The sequence below is a fragment of the Armigeres subalbatus genome, chromosome 1, assembly GCF_024139115.2.
Source record: "Armigeres subalbatus isolate Guangzhou_Male chromosome 1, GZ_Asu_2, whole genome shotgun sequence".
NCBI lineage: Eukaryota > Metazoa > Arthropoda > Insecta > Diptera > Culicidae > Armigeres > Armigeres subalbatus.
Genome location: NC_085139.1, coordinates 233,270,385 through 233,291,402, shown reverse-complemented (window position 1 = coordinate 233,291,402; position 21,018 = coordinate 233,270,385). Strand labels below are relative to the sequence as shown.

Below are 21,018 nucleotides of genomic sequence, written 5' to 3'. Positions count from 1 at the left end.
TGTCGTCAAGGATGCTATTAACATATAACAATTTGATTAAGCGAGTCGCATATATCGTGAATATAACCGTTTTCTGTTCAAACAGTATGTGAGGCGGAAACAGGACGATCTTCGCAGAAATCCGAAAAATTTTGGTCTTTTGTCAACTCTAAACGACAGGAAAATGGTCTCCCTACATCGATGTATCTAGGTGGCGGCTTGGCAAACAATTTGGATGAAAAGTGCGCGCTATTCGCAGAGCAGTTCTATAGCGTTTTTACGAATAATATTCTTAGCGCCGAAGAGACGAATGCAGCAATCCATACAGTACCACGTGATTTGATTGATCTGGACATTTTCCAAGTGACTCCACTGATGATCGAGTTGGCGCTTAAAAAACTTAAGTTGTCGTTTTGTCCAGAACCAGATGGTATCCCATCGTGCATATTCAAGAAATGTGGGCCCGTACTAGTGGAACCTCTACTGTACATTTTCAAGCAATCTTTGCAACAGCAAAAGTTCCCGACTGTTTGGAAAACGTCTCATATGTGGCCAGTTTTCAAAAAAGGAGACAAGTCAAATGTTGCTAATTATCGTAGGATTACTTCACTCTCAGCTGGTTCAAAATGCTTGGAAACAATTGTGAACGATGTTATGCTTGGATCGTGTCGCACTTACATCAGTAAAGCACAACACGGCTTTTATCCTAGGCGATCTGTGGAAAGTAACCTTTGTGACTTTACATCAACCTGCATCAGTGCCATGGACAGTGGCGCACAAGTAGACGCAATATACACCGATATCAAGGCTGCATTTGACACACTGCATCATGGAATCCTGTTGGCTTAACTACGTCGTTTCGGGTTTACGGAAAGAGTTTGCAATTGGCAAATAGATGTCTATGATTGCAGATAGATGTCTATGCGTAAAAATTGGTGCAACCGAATCGCTTTCCTTTACGCTTGGATCTGGAGTGCCACAAGGAAACAATTTAGGATCTCTATTGTTTACGTTATTCTTCAACGACGTTACTATTCTTCTGGCCAACGATGGTTTACTAATTTACGAGGACGATTTGAAAATCTTCCTCATCGTACGAAGTGACGCAGATTGTAGGGAACTTCAAAAGCTTTTGGATATCTTCGCACGTTGGTGTCTCATGAACTACCTTCAAGTTTGCGTCTCCAAATGTTGCGTTATCTCATATCGTCGACGGAAGTCTCCGATATTATATGATTACAACATAAATGGTCAACAAATTGAACGTGTGGATAAACTGAAGGATCTTGAAGTTTTGTTGGATTACCAACTAACATTTAAGCTGCATTACTCTTATGTAGTAGAAAAAAGCCAATCGTCAACTAGGATTCATCCTCAAGATTGCTAAAGAGTTTAACGACCCAATATGCCTGCGCGCCCTGTACTGTTCTTTGGTCAGATCCATTTTGGAATTTGCGTGGTCTCCTTATGAATTTGTGGTGGAATTTGTGGTCTCCTTATGAAACATTATGGATCACGAGAGTAGAAGCGGTACAAAGAAAATTTGTTCGACATGCATTGAGCAATCTGCCGTGGCGTGACCCGTTAAATTTGCCTCCTTATGAACACCGTTGTGCTTTACTAGGAATTGAACCACTACATGTACGTCGTAAAACTAACCGGGCAGTTTATGGCGCCAAATTAATACATAGTGAAGTCGACTGCCCTGCTCTGATGGAATGTGTTCATTTTTATGCCCCTGAACGTAACCTTCGATCGAGGCAACTGATACAACTATCAGCTAGGAACACTGTTTATGGAGCCAATGACCCAATCAACTCTATTTGCAGAGCATTTCGAGAAGCATATTCTTTATTGGACTTTAATTTATCTACGGAAGCATTTCGAAAACGTTTGCGTACATCACGTATATTCAATTAATTGTGTAGTATAATTTAATTAAGTATAATACATTAAGACCATGATGTCAGATGGATACAACAGTAAATAAATACAATTTCGAGGCTACTGAACGTGAAGGCTATGACTAGTGACACTTTCCAGCAGTTGAAGCAGGGACAACTGCCTACATATAAACAGCTGATCTCCGTCCTTCGCAACCAGCACCATGTCTTGGAGCGTTGCGAAAGTGTTAAAGGTATACAGAAAGCTCGTGCACCACACGTGGCTGGTCGCTCTACTCAGATTAGCAAAGTGCACACAACAGTGATCCAATCCTGTCCTGTTTGTGAGGATAAGCATCTAGTGGAAAACTGTGACTTATTCAAGCGCAGTGATGTAAAGGTTAGATTTGATAAGGCAAAGCAGCTTGGACTATGTTTTGCTTGCCTTAAGAAAGGACACCGTACAAGCGATTGTTCGGCGAAGATAAAGTGTCCGAAGTGCACTAAACGGCACAACGTATTGTTACATCCAGAAGAAAAGCGTGTACCAGAAAGGAAGGAAACGCCAATCCTTGATGGAGATGCTGGCGAATCCAAGGAAGGTGTACCGACAACAGTTGCAAAGTTTGTGATTCCATGCAAAGCTTCTAACCCACTAACGACCGCAATGGTGTATGTTTTCGACAGCAACGGTGATCAGCACAAGTGCCGTGTACTTTTGGACTCAGGAGCAATGGCAAACTTTGTGCCACAGAGTGTGGCAGATTTACTGCGGCTTAGCAAGCGATGCGTGAACGTTCCTGTACTAGGAGTTAGCGGTATGCGCACTTTGGTGAAGTTCCAGGTGCATGTGAAGGCAAGGTCCAGATTCTCAGAAGGTGAATTTTTCTTGGACTATCTGGTAGCGCCTCGTGTAACCGGAGCGCTTCCTATTCAGAAGGTGCAAATTGATGGATGGCCGCTACCAGCAGGAGTTAATTTTGCAGACCCGGCGTTTTTTGAACCATAGCGCATCGATATGCTAGCCAGTGCTGAAGCGTTCTTCGACATGCTGCTTTCAGGTAAGATCAAAATGTCCCATGAACTTCCTGTGCTACAGGAAAGCATGCTGGGATGGTTAGTGTCTGGAAGAGTCTCGGGTTCAAGCGCATTGATAACGGTTCGAGCTTATCAGGTAATGACTACTCCTGATTTGGACGAGGATCTGGCGAACACATGGAAGAAGTTTTGGTCGATTGATGATCAAACAATCGAGCCGAAGCACATTGATGACGATTGTGAACGACATTTCATGGATACTTTTGAGCGGGCTGTTGACGGAAGGTATATCGTTCGATTGCCGTTCCGGAAGGAACTTGGTGTACTCGGAAAATCACGTCAGCAAGCTGAAAAACGTTTCTACCAGCTTGAACGACGATTAGATTAAAACCCAGCACTGAAGAAGCAGTATACTGAGTTTATCCAGGAGTATATTGAGCTTGGCCATTGCAGAGTGTTGGATGACGCTGAGGGTAAAATCGAAGATGGATATTTCCTTCCGCATCACTGTGTACTACGCCCGGAAAGCTCGACTACGAAATTGAGAGTTGTCTTTGATGCCTCAGCCCGAAGCTCGACCGCACACTCGCTGAATGATCTGATGATGGTTCGGCCACCGGTGCAGGACACTCTTTTTGAAATATTGCTGCGGATGCATTCACAGCTGATTTACCCAATATGTACCGACAGGTACAAGTGAATAAATATGACACAAAATTCTAACGCATACTGTGGCGTGAAAATCGATCGAAGCTGTTGCAGGTTATAGAATTATCGACAGTAGCGTACGGAACAGCTTCTGCTCCGTTTCTGGCTTCCAGTGTTCTGAACCGACTTGCGACCGACGAGCAGGAGAGCTTTCCCAAGGCAAGCAAGGTGGTGTCAAAAAGCTTTTACGTAGATGATGTCCTTTAGGGTGTTGAAACTATTGAAGAGGCAAAAGAAATAAAGATTGATTTAGTTGCGTTATTAGCTAAAGGAGGTTTTGCTTTACACAAGTGGAGTGCGAATGATCCGTCGTTGCTAGAAGACAACCCCATGGAATAACAAGCGAAACAACTGGACTTCATGAACCACGAAACCATCGACCCAATCAAGCCACTTGGACTTTTTTGGGATCCACTTGAAGATAACTTCTTTTTTCGGGTAAAACCGCTTGATAAAGAACGTGATAACTGGACAAAGCAAAAAGTGTTGTCAGAAATTGCCGAACTTTTTGACCCACTAGGATTGTTGGGTCCAACAGGGTCCAACCGTCGTTTTGGCAAAAATGATTATGCAGGAGCTGTGGAGAAGTGGAATTGGATGGCATGAAGAGTTGCCATCCAAATTAATAAAATGGAAGAAGCTACGCAATGAACTTACAGAACTAGTAGACATCAAGATTCCAATACGAGTGACTGTTGATAATGTGAATAGCTGAGGATCTATGGGTTCGCAGATGCTTCCGTTAAGGCTTACGGCTGCTGCGTCTATTTGCGAAGTGTCAAGACAAATGATGTACCGGAAATGTTTTTGCTTTGCGGAAAATCTCGAGTCACCCCAATAAAGAAAGGGGATCGCAAATCGAAAGATGACAACAACCCATGTGAAATGACGATACCACGATTAGAATTGTGTGCAGCTCAGTTGCTAGCGGAACTCAGGTAACAAAGATAATCAAAGCTCTTGACGTCACTGTTGATCGAGTTATTCTGTGGTCCGATTCACAAATATACAGTTTATGAACCCTACCACCTCGATTTTTGTTCGAAACCGAGTGAACCAAATACGTGAATTAACGAGTAATTATGAATGGAAGTACGTGCCAACCAAAAACAATCCAGCAGATCATATATCGCGTGGTTTGTATCCCAAACAGTTAACGGAAAGTGATTTATGGTGGAGGGGTCCAAATACGGAGAATGCTGGACCTGTTGTACTGCTCTGCGAAAAAATAGTCCCGGATAGTAACCATGTGATGGATACGATCCTGAAGTATAGTAATTTTCGTAAATTGGAAAGTATATTTGGATACATACTGAGATTTATTGAAAACTGTAGAAAGAAAACTGATCAACGACGAAGTGGAAAGCTCAACAGACTGGATGTTGACGCCGCACTACTAGCTATGGTAAAAGTAGTACAACAAGAAGCATTATCTGAGCAGACCATTTGTTTGAAAGCAGTAATAATGCTTAAAGGAAAACTGAATAAATTAAATCTTATAATAGAAACGAATAGTGGACTGCTGAGAGTTGGTGATCGATTGCACAACTCTGATCTACCGTATTATCAACGTCACCCGATGATTCTCCCAGAGAAGCATCACCTCACCGAGTTGATCATTGAGACTTTGAATCGTGAGCATCTTCATGTTGGACAGAATGGGTTACTTGCAGTACTGCGGCGTTGCTTCTGGCCAATGAACGCAAAACGGGCAATACATCGAGTATTACGGCGGTGCGTAAAATGTTTTCGAGTTCAACCGAAGGATACAACCCAATTCATGGGTGACCTACCTAAGTGTAAAAGAGTAACAGTCGCGGAACCGTTTGCAAGAACCGGTGTGGACTACGCCGGACCAGTGATGCTGAAACAAGGACGGACAAGGGCACCGTCCAGTGAAAGGGTATATCGCAGTCTTCGTTTGTCTGTGCACAAAAGCGATGCACTTTGAGCTTGTTGCATCAATGTCAACGGAGTCGTTTTTGGGTGCCTTGCATCGATTCGTCAGCTGACGAGGAAATGTGAACAAACTGTGATCTGATAACGCAACCAATTTTATTGGCGCCAAACGAGAATTGACCAAACTGAAGGAGTTGTTGCAGTCGCAAATTCTTGAAAGAAAGGTGGACGAGTTTTGTCAAGCTAGGAGTATTGTTTGGAGATTCAATCCGCCAAAAGCTCCGCATCAAGGCGGACTCTGGGAGGCGGTTGTGAAAAGTGCTAAATACCATCTGTATCGCGTGCTCAACGAGTCTCATCTCAACTATGAAGAAATGAATACCCTGCTGGTACAAATTGAGGCGGTGCTTAATTCAAGACCGCTTTGTCAGTAATCCGACGACTATCGAGCACTTAGTCCAGGGCACTTTCTTGTGGGTCGCGAGCTAACAGCGATTTCTGAACCACTATATGATGACCTGAAGATGAACAGACTTTCAAGATACCAACTCATTCAAAAGAGAAAGCAAAATTTCAATCGTCGCTGGTGAAATGAATACCTGACTAAACTGCAGCAGAGATGTAAATGGAACAAGGAGGCTTCTATTATTCGCAAAGGCATGTTAGTGGTATTGAAGCAAGACAATACACCACCGCAACAATGGAAGCTTGGTCGGATCGTTGATACACACCCGGGACGGGACAATATCACGAGGGTAGTGACAGTTCGTACAGCAGTGCTTCCTATTTCGGACAACGAGGCTCCTAATCAGTAAGGGACATTGACTTTGATTACATTATTTTTGCCGTGTAAGATTGAATTTCCCCTTTTTGAATTTGCATGCTGCCTTCTGCAGCGCGCGCGTATGAACCTACGTTGTAAACCGAACCCGTTGTAAACTTCCCAAACCGAGAAAAAATACAGTTCATTGCGAGTTAACCGAAACACTTCGTTCTGCCTTCTTTCTTCTTCATTGTTTCTTCTTCTTTCATCTTCTCGCTTCCGTCTTCCTTCTTTCTTTTCGCTCTTTATTCTTCTATCTTTCTCCTTTCTTTTTCTTCCTTATACTTTCTTATTTCTTGCTTCATACATCGTTCTTCCGTTCTGCTTTTTAATTGCTTCTTCTTACTTCTTTTCCAAGTTACATTTTAAGTTTCATGACGGTCATGAACACCATTATTTGGTCTTCATGACTTTTATTAAACCAGCATGAAACCAAAATGCTACTGGGGTTCTTTTTCCCTCTTCCGTTTTACTTCTTCCTCACTTCTCACTGCCGATTTTTCATTCGCCCTAATGGCCATTCGGCCTAATGACCGTTCGGCCTGATGACCATTCGGCCTAATGGCCTTCAGCCTAATGACCCAGCATCTATAAATACGTACAAAGTCTTCACCCCCACAAACTTAAGTTCATAAAGGTGGCTCACCATGACCTTTTGATAGTCGAGTTTTAATATTACGGTTACCCGAAAGAAAGCGACTGTTCGAACTTACCGGTTCTTCCTCTAAACTACCCCAATCTTCGTTGTCCCAGCCATCCCGTGTGTCGTTTACACTTCCGATCATATTAAGACTAGTGGTCAGTGGGTTCGATGTTCCGGCCATAGGACTGCTAGGGTCTTGCGATGTCTATTAATGAGAGAATAGAAAAAAGTTGATTTATTTTAGGTACACCTTCCACCTAAATCGACTATCTTACATCCATATCACCCCAGTTCTCCTGATCCCAATTGTCCGGACCATAGTCACTAGCGGACGCGGATGTGTCCGCGCTTTCATGCTCCAGCGATGTCATCGAAGTGACACTACTTGTCGTCGTTGAAATACTACTGCTCGAAGGTTGCTCTGCAAGATTGAATCGGAAAAAAATCAGAGACTATTGTCTTAGTAGGACATGTTGTCCAGTTAAACAACTAAACATGGCAGCAGCTAGCTAATAACGATTAACAAATCAAACGGATAACGTCTAGAGAGCTATGTCAAGTGTGTGTGTTTGTGATTTTTTTTAATAAAGAAAACTGACGATCTAGCGTACGCATACATACCCAGCGAAGCAGGTTTACTCAAATTTTTACCGGTTAGTGGTGGCCGCGGTCGCGCCGTATCACTTTGGCTTCGATAAAACTTGGCCGTGACAGCCGTTACAGCCCAGCCTGCCCACGTGGCAGCGGCATTGCCCAACGAAGGCGTCGCAGTGTGTACATCCGCCTCTGAAATTCGCAAAGGTCAGCACATAGTATCGATCGTTTTTTTTTTCGATGGCACTTACCCATGCTTTCCCGGAGACTGGGATCTTCGCTGACCTTCTCCAGTTTACCGAGGAAGCCCCGTATCGTTTTGAAGGCCGGATCACGGACCGTTTTCTCCGGATCGGCTGTCAGCGGACAAAGGGCCGGCAAAATGCGGTTGGCAACTTCATTCAGTAGAAAATACTGCTGGGTGGCGGCCAACGCTAGGATTCCGGCCACCCGCGCCGGAGGGAACGGGTCACGCATGGCCCGAATAAACGCCGACACCAGAACTCGTTGTCGGACCTATGAATAAGTGACGAAGGATAAGAAATAACAGTACAATATTTATCGCATGAAAAAATCACCTGTGGATGCAAATGCGGAGCTATCTTTCCCAAACAAACCGTTGTATTGGTACGTATTCCCCCTTGATCGTCTCGTGATTGTAACCGCGCAAAATGCCGCAAAACTTCTACGTTCAAGTTGTTGTAGTTCAGCTTTGGCGCCAGATGAATGATTGACTGAAAAAAAGATTACGATTGTGACATACGTTCAACTAAAAAACACACCCAACCGACCTTAACCGTCTGTTCCCTAATGGTTGGATTGGTGTCCAGAAAACCGTGTGCAATCTGAGGAAAAATCTGATCGTTGACCACCCCCGTCTGCAGATGGTTGATAAACAATTCGAGCTGCTGCAGGAGTCGCGATCGCGTGACACGATCCGTCGATGCAAACAATTTGACAACGCATGGCACTATTCGCTTCTGATACTCGGTTTCATCGAGTAACCGCCCAAGCTGCGAAAATTGAATGATCATATTAGAATTCAAATTCTGGCAGAATCATTTCAACGGATGTTACTTTGAACATTGGAGCAAGCACCGCTGACCCTGCGTCTCCATATTCGTAGGCCGTTATTAGCTGAGGAAGAATTTTATTCCTGGAAAAAAAGATAACAATTTCAATTCAATATCAAACAAAGTATTTCTGCTAAACCCACCTGCATACATTATCCGGAAAGTTGTCCAACTGTGGCGTGAGTGCACTGAAGAAACGATTTTTCTCCGCCTTATCCTTGATTTGGATTTCCTCCAGGAAGAGCAATGTGTCTACCAGATCGTTTTTGAAGAAACCCCCCGGCTTGCGACACTTGGTGATCACATCGGCCGGATTGGGTCGGTTTCCCGGGGAAGCACCCACCAGTTCGCAGTACAGTGGAGCCAACGATTTCGGAATGCCGGCTATATCTTTCAGATTGCCTCGGGCTCTCAGTGGCCCGTTGAACGCTTCCCACACCAGACACCCCAGGCCCCACATATCGGTGGAGCACTTGGTCAAGCCTTTCAGCTTGTTGGTATCGTTCTTCTCCGGCGGGTCATAGATTTCCAGCGCCGGGGGTATTTTGATGGGTGGCGCCGCCGATTGGTCTGTCGAAGAGACGTATTCTAATCCACCCAGTTTCCATTCGCCGCTTGTGTTCACCAGTACGGACCACGCCGAAACGTTGTTGTGCCGAAGGTTGCCATCGTTGTTAAGGAATGATAGTGCACGCTAAAAAAAAGTATAAGACAGTTGTTTTATTTTTCCAATACATATCTGGTTTTTTTTTAATGGTTTTTGCCCTTCTCGTACAACAAAGTTGTACCGAAAGGCTATAGGATTACTCCAAAAATGAACTTTCGATAGAAGGCCCGGAGACCCATAGTGTTATATACCGATCGACTCATCTCGACGATCCGAGGTGATGCCTGTGTTTTTTCCTATGCAATGGAGGGGGAATCTGCTCAACAGACTTCCTGGGTTGGACGTCCAGGAAGTGCGGGGTTAGGGACCACCTCCAACAGCAAACGAGGGAGGCAAGACTACATCTCCGACCCGCTAAACTGTTTCCATTGCCGACAAAGCCATCGTCCCTTCGGTACAACCAGAAAGTAATGTTTCAGGGGGGGGGGGGGGCAGTGCACAACGCACCCTCGAGGTTAGCTGCGTGTCCTTGCAGCACCGAACATCGTGACTCGCTTTTTTAGAAGAACACCATGGTATCGTGCCAGCGCATTGCCGGCTTTCCAGGTGGCCTTACCACGCCCTATGTCCTCGGAAGGTGAGAAGGGTCGACTTCGCGCCTGCTTCCTTCTACACGACTGGTATCAAGAATGATGATGCCGCGTGCACCCCAAATTGACCTCTCTGCGGTAGGGTCTATTCGCCAACACACAGGGACGACGCTGACGCGGTGCCTACGCCTGCCCCAGCCTTGACGAGGAACCCTTTCCGTCCTCGGGCTCGGAATCCGCCCGGTTGACCGACGCCGCGAAAGCGACGATACCATGTTTTTCTTCGTGCGGTCACTTGTTCGATAAAAGGATCGAGTTCGACCACAGGGCATGACCATTGGTATGACCCATGAAGCCGACTCCGAACGCTTGGACCACCTCTTGTTTGCGCCTGAACTAGCTATCCTTGAGTCCACGCGCCACCTTCTGTGTAGCTCCGAGACGATTTGGACGATAAAACGGCGTTCCAGCCAACTTCATCTTTACACATCCTCCGAACTAGGTTGTCCGGGGAAGTGTCCAGACCACATGTGGCAAGCATGTGGTCACGCATTGCGCGAAAACGTGGGCACACGAACAACACGTGTTCCGCCGTTTCCTCTAAACCTGCGCACACCAAACACTCGGGCGAGGCCGAGCCAGCCAGCTGCGTTACCTGCATTGTGATTTTGCAGCACGCTTAAACGCCGGGCACATCGAACCCCCCATGGGGTGCTTGCTGTTCACAGCTTTGCTGTAACAAATCAAACAATTGGGAGGGTTCGTGCAGCATTGTGCCTTATGTCCCTCCAATCCGCAGCATCGGCAGAGATTGCTTCTGTCAGGGCCTTTGCAGTCCCATTGCTTGTGCCCCGGTTCCAGGCACTTGAAGCAAACTTCGTGTTGCTCGTATATGCTCACAGGGCACACCGACCATCCCACCTTGACGCTCCCTAACTTGACTACCTTGGAGGCGTCCGCTGCAGATAGCCGAACCAATGCTACCTGCGTCCCTTCCGGACCTTTCCGGACTTCGGTGATCTCGTCCAGGTCTTTAACCCTTAGATTCACCTCCGTCGTGAGTGCCCTCACCTTGACCGTCTCGCCTAGGACTTCCTCCGCCAACTTCTTCTAGGCGGCGCCCTTTTGCGAGACGCCCCGCTTCAGCTCGAGGATCATCTCGCCCATCCCGGTACGTCTTATTCGACGTACGTCGGCGCCGAGTTCACCGAGCTTGACGTCACTTCTCATCGCCTTCAAGACGTCCGAGTACTTAGCCTCGTCCGTCTTGATGACTAGGGCATCGCCCCTGGAGCGATTGGCGCCTATCCTAGACTTCTTGCTACCCTCATTTGCCTGGGCCTTCTTTTCGGCCCTTGACGTCTTCGGTTTCCTCTTGTTCTTGACCAGGGTCCAGGAGGCGTCATCCCCCTCTATTTCCCTGGTCTGGTGCGGCTGAGAGTTCTTAGCCTGCCGTAACCTTTTACCACCGTCTTTCCTGGGTGGACGGACCTTTCCAGGTCCTTCCTCCCCCGGTTTGGGAGCTACCTGGCCGGGGTTCAGCTTCCCAGCCCCACTACCCTTGTTCGGGGTAGTAACCCTCCGCGTTTTGGAGCGGCCCCCAGGGAGCTCATCCTCTGCAGGCTGTCTCCCCCGTTTTTGTGTCTGCTCCGTTGGGGCAGTCACCCCCGACGTACCCGCAAATACTTGAGCCTCAGTCTGGGTAGACTTTGGTACCACCGTCTTCGCTGGCACGCCTTCGGTCGATTCGACCTTGCCCGAGTCCGCGAATCCTTAGGCCTCAGTCTGGGTAGACCTCGACTCCACGGATTTCACGGGTTTACACTTGGCTGTCCCGACCGCCCTCTCCAGCTTGGCGTCCAATAACGACTTTCGAAGTTTCAGCAAGCTCCTCTTAAGGTGCTTACTGATATTATGATTCGATGACGCAAAGTCGATGATGGCGTCCAGCTGTTCCGTCGTCATCTCCAAGGTCGAAAGCCCATCGCGTTTGCGGTTCATCGCCTCCACAAGCCATGGGCCGTTATTGCATACTTTTGTATAATGAGTAGTTATTAAGAGAACGCGACTCACAAGGGTAAAAATAAATACACCACCACTAAACGCACCTCGTTATGACTTCAACGCACAACCCTGTAAACGATCGTAAGTAGACACACGATCTGAACGAGGGCAACACACATTCCGATCCAGCACCTTCTATTCTTCTGATTCGGAGCATCACTTCCGCAATTTAGTACGATCCTACAGGACAGAAGTGGAGAGTGCTCAGTGACTGCCTAGGAAATCTAATACAAAGTGCAACTATTAGGCCCGACACGACGCATCACACCGTAAGGGCACCTGAGGAACGACTCGCTTCTGGATCTGGATTAGCTCCGGCACGTGGAAGAGCTAATATCACCTGGATTAATAAGAACACCTGAAGGGTGTGTACGCACATAGGCCCTTGACATCCTGCACGAAACGACAGAGATCGCATTCACCCAGAATGTCATCTACATAGTTCAAGCATCAGATTTGACCCGGCGGCCATAATAGAAACGTGTACATTTGCATACCACGGCATTAGCAAGCAAAAGGCCCTCCAAAGAGGGCTCTTTTATGTACAGCCGACCCACAGTGCCACCGACGCTCTCGCAACACTATCGACTCGTTATGTCACAAGGGCAGTGTCGCAGAGCCTAGCGACGATTCAACGTGACAAGTCCGTCCACCGTCGGCGAGTGTCAGTGTGTGCGTACGTCTCATTCACCGAGCCGGAGTCGTATTGGCGCTTTGATGTTGCACTAAGAAGAAGAAGCAGAAAGATGATAATCGAAAAAATCTCCACGGGAAACCATACGGAGAAGTTTTTAAAACTCTTCTCAAAAATTCTAGACTTAATTTAATTAAAAACGGTAAGCAGTACGGGGTTGGACTTTTCTTATACTGTGTATTAAGTGTAATATCACAAAATAAAATTTCGAATAGAAATATTGTGTTTATTATACAGTAGAAGAAAAGTCCAACCCCGTACTGCTTACCGTTTTTAATTAAATTGCGTCTAGAATTTTTGAGAAGAGTTTTAAAAACTTCTCCGTATGGTTTCCCGTGGAGATTTTTTCGATTATCATCTTTGTGCTTCTTCTTCTTCATGCAACATCAAAGCGCCAATAGTGGCTTGGTGTGTATCGCCCGCTGGAAGAATAGTGCCGAGTGTAAACAAACCACGATTTGTGGGTATATTGTGCCGCTCTTCTTGCGGAGACCGTTGAGTGAATTGTCGAGTGAAGGAGGAAAGAAGCTACGCCGGGTGTGGTGAGAAGGTGATTCCCGGGCTTCCCCGTAGCAGGATCGGGTGTGCATGAAAGATAATTATACGGAATAGGAGAAGAAAGAAGTGTGAAGGACGAGCAGAGCAGCAGTGAAGCGATGGTAGTCTAGTGGTGTGTGTGTGTGTTTGTCCGTGCACAAATGGCATATTGGATCGTACGAATCGTCGAAAAGTTGCGCTATCGAATGCGTGAATGTGTCGCCACAGGTGCAGTGGCGTAGGAATTAAGGGGCCCCTAGAAGAAGACTGGCGAAGACGTTCGTCGAAGAAAAGCTTTGTAAGCTGGAAGGAGGTAGGCTTAGGATGTAAGATTAACCGTTGTTAAATAGAATGTTTTCCCTAAATGTATATGCCATTATGACGTGTGTTTAATTATTGTTTCGACGCGAGAGAAAGACAAGACTTCTCGTTGCACACTCCATTCATTATTTTGAGTGAAGATTTTGAGCTTTATTTTGGGTCTTTTGCCACACTGTTTATGGGAATTAGAAAATACCGTAACATGGCGCCCAACTGAAAATCCCACAAATTATTTTCAGTCAAGTCAATTTTACGCGTTCAATCGTCACTAAGTGAGTGAGTCATCAGTGAGTGAGTGTCATAGAGGATTAGTGTAGTAAAATGGAGTTCAAGCATTTAACCGATACGGAACTAGACTTCGAGTTAGCAGTGAGGAACGTGAAAAATGCTGAATTAATGAACCGCAGTGACAAGATAGAACATCTACAGCTGACAGTGCAACATGAACGAGACGCATTGACTGGTCCCACATCAGCAGTGCATATACTTAGCGATGGAGATAACATCAACTATTGTCAACACATGATCAACCGATTGATGGAGAGGCTCAACAAAGTACTGGATGACGAGGATTTTTGTGATATTGCAACTTGCCGTTCCAGATTATTGTATTACCGAGAAAGAATATCCATCATTTCCGACCCAGTATACCGTCCATACGTGCAGGCAACGGAGAGAAAAATCGAAATTTCCTTGGAGAAAATATCAAAGTTCCTTCAAAGTCAGACGAATGTTCCGGCACCAAATGATCCGCGGGAAGAAATTCTACCGGATGAAGAAGAAGCTCTACAAAGACTAAGAAATTCCTTCTTACAATCGAGTGATAGTTCTGGGAGTAAAGGAAACAAACGATTGGTAGCAGCTTCCTCGCAACCTACAGATGCAGGATTACTGAACGAAGCAGCAGGGGGCAAATGGAGGCAGCAAATTTCCCAAATGCAGCAGATGCACGTGAAGGTCAATTTCGATTAACACCACGAGCCCCAAGTGTCCCAGCAGGTACATCATCTCCAAGAATAAATTGCAGAGAAGCACCTGTTCAAATAGCACCATCGGACACTAACCAGGACATTCGCGATGACATCATACGATATTTGTTGAGAAGGGAGACTCCGAGACAAGTACCACGCAACAACACGAACTCAATTCACACCGGACATCGACAACATCTATCGCAACCCATGCACAAATGGCCGTTTTCTTATGCAGGAAAGCAAAACATCTTAGAGTTAGCGACATTTCTCAATAGAGTAAAAATCTATGCAGACACAGAAGATATTGAAGAAGGGACCTTAATCAAAGGAATCAAACATCTGCTACATGGACGTGCGTTAGAGTGGTACACCCGGAATTACAACTACTTTTTGACATGGGCTAACTTCAAGCAGCAGATAAAGGCGGAGTTCCTTCCGTCCAACTTTTCACAGCTAATTAAACGAGATCTCTATTGGCGCTTCCAAGGTCAAGACGAGCAGTTTGATCGATACTATCAAGACTTGCTGGCGCTTTTCGAGGTGGTAGAGCCAACACTTTCGCAACAGGACAGATTCTTTATTTTGAAGTCAAACTTAAATGCTGAGTTCGCCGCCATCGCATCAGCTTCCAGAGTTTCTACCGTTGCCGGGTTAGTGGAAGTGTGTAAGGACTACGACAATGCAAAGATGTTTACTAAAAAAAACAGAGCATCACAAATTCCTAGAGCAGCCCTTGCGGAACCAAACCTTTCGACACCAACAACAAACCGCTTCAACAAACCAATGGATCAAGGATATTCGTGGAATCGTCAGAATCCTCAGCGCACGCAGCATGTAAACGTTATTGCAGAAGATCAGTTGGACAATGTGGCAGGCATACGAATCGGTGAAGAAATAGCAGACGCTGATCATCCAGTATGTGCTTCAGACAACTTACCTTTGGGAGAATACCAACGAATGGAAGAAGAAGCTAATGCAGTGGGAGGAAACACAAGCCCTTTTCCAAGGAACCCGCAGCAAAACAACTCAAGACCGGAGCGGAAAATGATCATAACTTGCTGGCAATGCGAGCAACAGGGACACACATTCCCTGTATGTCCAAATCCCAAGACGTTCCTGTTTTGTTACCGATGCGGCAAGAAGACGTATACGTCAAGAAATTGCCCAGATTGCTTCGCCAGGATGACACAGGCTCTACCAGACACAGAAATGAGAGCACTACAGGGAAACGGAACAAGGAGATTTCTACAATAAGGGACAGGGAATCTCCAAAGCTTTCAGCAGTCCCTGAATTACAGAATATCACGCACTTCTCAAACGTAGCTTCAATCGTTTTCGACACCTCAACTGGGGATAACCGTCCATACGCTGATGTTGACCTTATGGGGAAAAGGGTTAGAGGTCTCCTGGATAGCGGTGCAACTTGCAGTTTAATTGGTGGAAAATGTACATCGATCATACGTGAGCTAGGCCTAACCAAGTATCCTGTTCATGGTAGTATTAGAACTGCGGACAATACGGTGCACAACGTATCATACTACGCGTTTCTCCCAGTTGAATACAACAATCAAAAGCACATATTGCCTATAATCTGCGTAGAACAATTACCAGATACGCTTATCCTAGGGATGAACTTTTTTAACCTCTTCGGTGTTAGCATACAGGTCTGCGCGATTAGCGGTCCTGGATATATGAACACATTAGCAAGCCAAACACTCTCCGACGCGCAGCAGAAGGATCTACAGGAGGCTATCAACTCATTTCCATCATCAAAAACAACAGGAAAGCTGGGCAGGACCGATGTGTACTTTCATAAAATTGAAACAGGAGGAGCACTACCCTTCAAATTAAAATATTATCCTCTCTCAAAATTCTTGCTCGATGATTTGAACAAGGAAGTGGATCGTATGCTAGCAATGGACGTTATAGAAGAAGCTGTATGTTGCCCATGGAACAACCCAACTGTAGCTGTTAAAAGAAGGATGGTTCAATGAGGCTCTGCTTGGACGCGAGAAAACTTAACGGAATTATTGTTCAGGAAGCGTACCCCATTCCGCATATAGCTACTATAATGAAAAACCTAAGTGGTTCACGGTTTCTATCATCCATCGATCTGGAAGCGGCTTTTTGGCAAATACCATTGGAACCAGAATCCAAACAGAAGACAGCATTCACCATTCCGCAGAGAGGACACTATCAATTCAAAGTTGTCCCGTTTGGACTTTCCACGGCAAGCCAAGCACTGTGTAGGGTCATGAACCACTTGTTTATTGACCTAGAGCCCAAAGTATTTGTATACTTAGATGATCTCATCATAGCTACTGATACATTCGAGGATCATATCAAAACACTCAAAGAAGTCTCCCGGAGACTCATAAACGCAGGATTGACCATAAACTCGGAAAAATCGATCTTCTGCAGGCGAAGTATCAAATACTTGGGCTATATACTTGACGAACAAGGCTGGAATGTTGACAAGGATAAAACCGAAGTAGTCAGCAATTTCCCAACACCTACAACCAAGAAGGAGATCCAACGCTTTCTGGGTATGTGTGGATGGTACAGAAGATTTATTAAGGACTTCTCCAGAATAGCCACGCCTTTGACAGAGCTCACTAGAACCAAAAGCAAGTTCGTTTGGACAGAAAAGTGTGAAGTTGCGTTTAATACCTTGAAACAGCTTCTATGTACAGCTCCGGTTCTTTGCACACCCGACTATACACGGCCGTTTGCCATTTCTTGTGATGCTAGTGACGTTGCTATTGGAGCAGTTTTGACGCAGGAGAAGAACAACAACGAACAAGTAATAGCCTTCTTTTCGCAAAAGTTGTCCCCAGCAGAGAGAAAATATTCCGTCACCGAAAGGGAATGCCTCGCCGTCATTCGAGCTATAGAGCATTACAGAGCCTACGTCGAAGGCAGCAGATTTGTTGTGTTTTGCGATCATTCTAGTCTAACGTATTTGAAAACCATGAAGAATCCCACACCATTAATGGCTCGGTGGATACTTCGTCTAAATGCATTCTCTTTTGATATAAAATATCGCAAAGGCTCGTCAAATGTGGTGCCAGATTGCCTGAGCCGTATTGGCCACATCAGCACCATTATTGATACGTCAACAGCGAATCCTGACCCATGGTACGACGACTTACTTAAGAAAGTTCAGCAAGAAGCAGATAAGTTTCCTGATTTCAAAATAACCGCCGGGAAACTCTTCAAAAACTGTAACGTTAAAGACGAAAGGGGTAACCGAGGACATAAATGGAAAGAGGTGGTTAAAACAAAGCAACGCGAGGAATTGCTACGAATGTTCCACGATCTACCAACAGCGGCACATTTGGGATACGATCGAACCCTTCACAAGATCCAACAAAACTTTTACTGGCCAAAAATGGCGATGGACGTGAAACGGTACGTGAGAGCTTGTGGTATCTGTAAAGCGAGTAAGGCGCCTAACACCGTTTTAACACCTGCGATGGGAGGTGTGAAACCTGCAAAACACCCATGGGAACTTCTGTCTATTGATTGGGTAGGGCCAATGGTGAGATCCAAAAACGGAAATACCGTCTTATTGGTCATTATGGATTGGGTGACAAAATTCATTATTGTAGAACCCTATCGCACTGCAAGCTCTAGACAAATGACAACTTTCTTGGAAAAGTATGTATTTCTACGCTTTTCAACCCCACGCATAATCATCACAGACAACGGCTCCCAGTTTCTTTCACACGCGTTCCGTTCCCTACTTCGAAGATACAACATTCAACATATGAGGACAGCATTCTACACCCCTATGTGTAATCCTGCGGAAAGAACAAACAGAACGCTCATAACTTGCGTTAGAACTCTATTAGAAGAGGATCAACGAGAATGGGATCTGAATCTACAGCAGATAGTCTGCGCAATAAATACTGCCAAACATGAGACGCTAGGTTGCACTCCATACTTTGCAAACTTTGGACGAGAACACGTTCTTTTTACGGATCAGTACACACGCGCCGACCTCAACTCACCGAAAGATGTACGAGAAAGTCAAAATTCTCGCCTAAAAGGAGTCGAGAATATTCGCTCATTCATAGTCCATCGCATCAATGCGGCACACAACAGAAGCAAGCAAAGATATGATCTTCGTACACGCACAACTACTTTCGCGGTAGGAGATCTGGTATGGAGACGCTCTTTCACAACCTCTTCGGCTATGGAAGCTCGTACTAAGAAGTTAGGTCCCAAGTTCATCCCATGCTACGTGAGAGAACTCAGAGGACAGAACAACTACTTGCTGGAGGACGTCAAAACTTCGACAAAAGGAGTGTACCATGCTAAAGACATAAAACCTGACTAACAAAATCGATTACACAAGCTATGTATACTACTTTGCAGTAAACAACGAACATCAAGTTCAGTAAACACGCTATGCGGAATCATCTTTGAGAAGCAGCATTGGACCACTTCTCGGTCTTGACAATTGTGATAACCACTGGCTTTGTCGTCGTAGTTGCAAACAGGACATGCTCCACGAAACAAAGGAGGACAAGAACAGGACCAGCACTCACAGACCAACCAGACTGCGATCTCCAATGTCTGTGATCAATCCGCGAATCGAGGAAAAATCAGTTCCTTCATGTCATCACTTGCATGGAGGATTTCAACGAGCTATGTCAGCGGTAACCTTGAAGGCCCGCCAACAACGAGAAATATTCTCAGCAAAACACGTTCAACGGACACAGCTAGAGGACCAAAAACATGTAACGAAACCTCGCTAAGTCATTCCAGAAGAACTAAATGTGGATCAAACTACAGTCACAACCCACGGACTGTTACATCCACTACTACATCAAGCGAAAACAAGTAGACTCAAGACTCACTCACGCGCGTTTGACCATTATAAGCTCAAAATTTATTTATTAGCTAAATCAAGCGCTCAGAAAATCGCGCTTTCGAACATAAATAAGGCAAAACAAAGCACGTCCACCGTAAACGAAGACAACACTGTAATGTAGTACCAGAGCAAAAGGCTCGAGACATCGTACAAACAAATATGTAGCACTCTTAAACTAATCCGTAAGAATATTCTCTCTGTAGTGGTTACTATAGACCAGCAATATAGATCTTGCCAAATTTGTCACTTAAGAGAAGTGAAAGCAAGCATTTTCTCATTTTGTTCATAGCTGTAAGATTTAGTTTTTTTTGTTGGAAAGCTGCAATCCTAGATTCGAGTTCCAAAGTTGGAGATAATTTGTTGAATCTAAACACACGCTAGAATAAGTAATGCTCCAAAAAGTGCTACCTAAACAAAGTCCACGAATTTTTTGTGAATGCCACACTGCTTGTCTCATTCACAAAAAATTCGTTGCGCCAATCCGTACGTTGTATTGCATACTTTTGTATAATGAGTAGTTATTAAGAGAACGCGACTCACAAGGGTAAAAATAAATACACCACCACTAAACGCACCTCGTTATGACTTCAACGCACAACCCTGTAAACGATCGTAAGTAGACACACGATCTGAACGAGGGCAACACACATTCCGATCCAGCATCTTCTATTCTTCTGCTTCGGAGCATCACTTCCGCAATTTAGTCCGATCCTACGGGACAGAAGTGGAGAGTGCTCAGTGACTGCCTAGGAAATCTAATACAAAGTGCAACTATTAGGCCCGACACGACGCATCACACCGTAAGGGCACCTGAGGAACGACTCGCTTCTGGATTTGGATTAGCTCCGGCACCTGGAAGAGCTAATATCACCTGGATTAATAAGAACACCTGAAGGTTGTGTACGCACATAGGCCCTTGACATCCTGCACGAAACGAGATCGCATTCACCCAGAAAGTCATCTACATAGTCCAAGCATCAGATTTGACCTGGCGGCCATAATAGAAACGTGTACATTTGCATACCACGGCATTAGCAAGCAAAAGGCCCTCCAAAGAGGGCTCTTTTATGTACAGCCGACCCACAGTGCCACCGACGCTCTCGCAACACTATCGACTCGTTATGTCACAAGGGCAGCGTCGCAGAGCCTAGCGACGATTCAACGTGACAAGTCCGTCCACCGTCGGCGAGTGTCAGTGTGTGCGTACGTCTCATTCACCGAGCCGGAGTCGTATAGTGGCTTGGTGTGTATCGCCCGCTGGAAGAATAGTGCCGAGTGTAAACAAACCACGATTTGTGGGTATATTGTGCCGCTCTTCTTGCGGAGACCGTTGAGTGAATTGTCGAGTGAAGGAGGAAAGAAGCTACGCCGGGTGTGGTGAGAAGGTGATTCCCGGGCTTCCCCGTAGCAGGATCGGGTGTGCATGAAAGATAATTATACGGAATAGGAGAAGAAAGAAGTGTGAAGGACGAGCAGAGCAGCAGTGAAGCGATGGTAGCCTAGTGGTGTGTGTGTGTGTTTGTCCGTGCACAAATGGCATATTGGATCGTACGAATCGTCGAAAAGTTGCGCTATCGAATGCGTGAATGTGTCGCCACAGGTGCAGTGGCGTAGGAATTAAGGGGCCCCTAGAAGAAGACTGGCGAAGACGTTCGTCGAAGAAAAGCTTTGTAAGCTGGAAGGAGGTAGGCTTAGGATGTAAGATTAACCGT

At 45.6% G+C, this 21,018-nt stretch overlaps 1 protein-coding gene across 1 annotated transcript in view; it reads right to left on the bottom strand.

Moving 5' to 3' along the window:
* Positions 1-21,018, bottom strand: part of LOC134205874 (N-terminal kinase-like protein) — a 47,131-nt gene that overhangs the window by 6,392 nt on the left and 19,721 nt on the right. Inside the window, exons 2-9 of the mRNA XM_062681535.1 lie at positions 8,784-9,334; positions 8,645-8,723; positions 8,359-8,580; positions 8,146-8,301; positions 7,819-8,083; positions 7,595-7,759; positions 7,249-7,394; positions 7,044-7,178 (exon numbers count right to left, since the gene is read on the bottom strand). Coding sequence (XP_062537519.1) covers positions 7,044-7,178; positions 7,249-7,394; positions 7,595-7,759; positions 7,819-8,083; positions 8,146-8,301; positions 8,359-8,580; positions 8,645-8,723; positions 8,784-9,334 — 1,719 coding nt within the window. The remainder of the gene's footprint in view (positions 1-7,043; positions 7,179-7,248; positions 7,395-7,594; positions 7,760-7,818; positions 8,084-8,145; positions 8,302-8,358; positions 8,581-8,644; positions 8,724-8,783; positions 9,335-21,018) is intronic.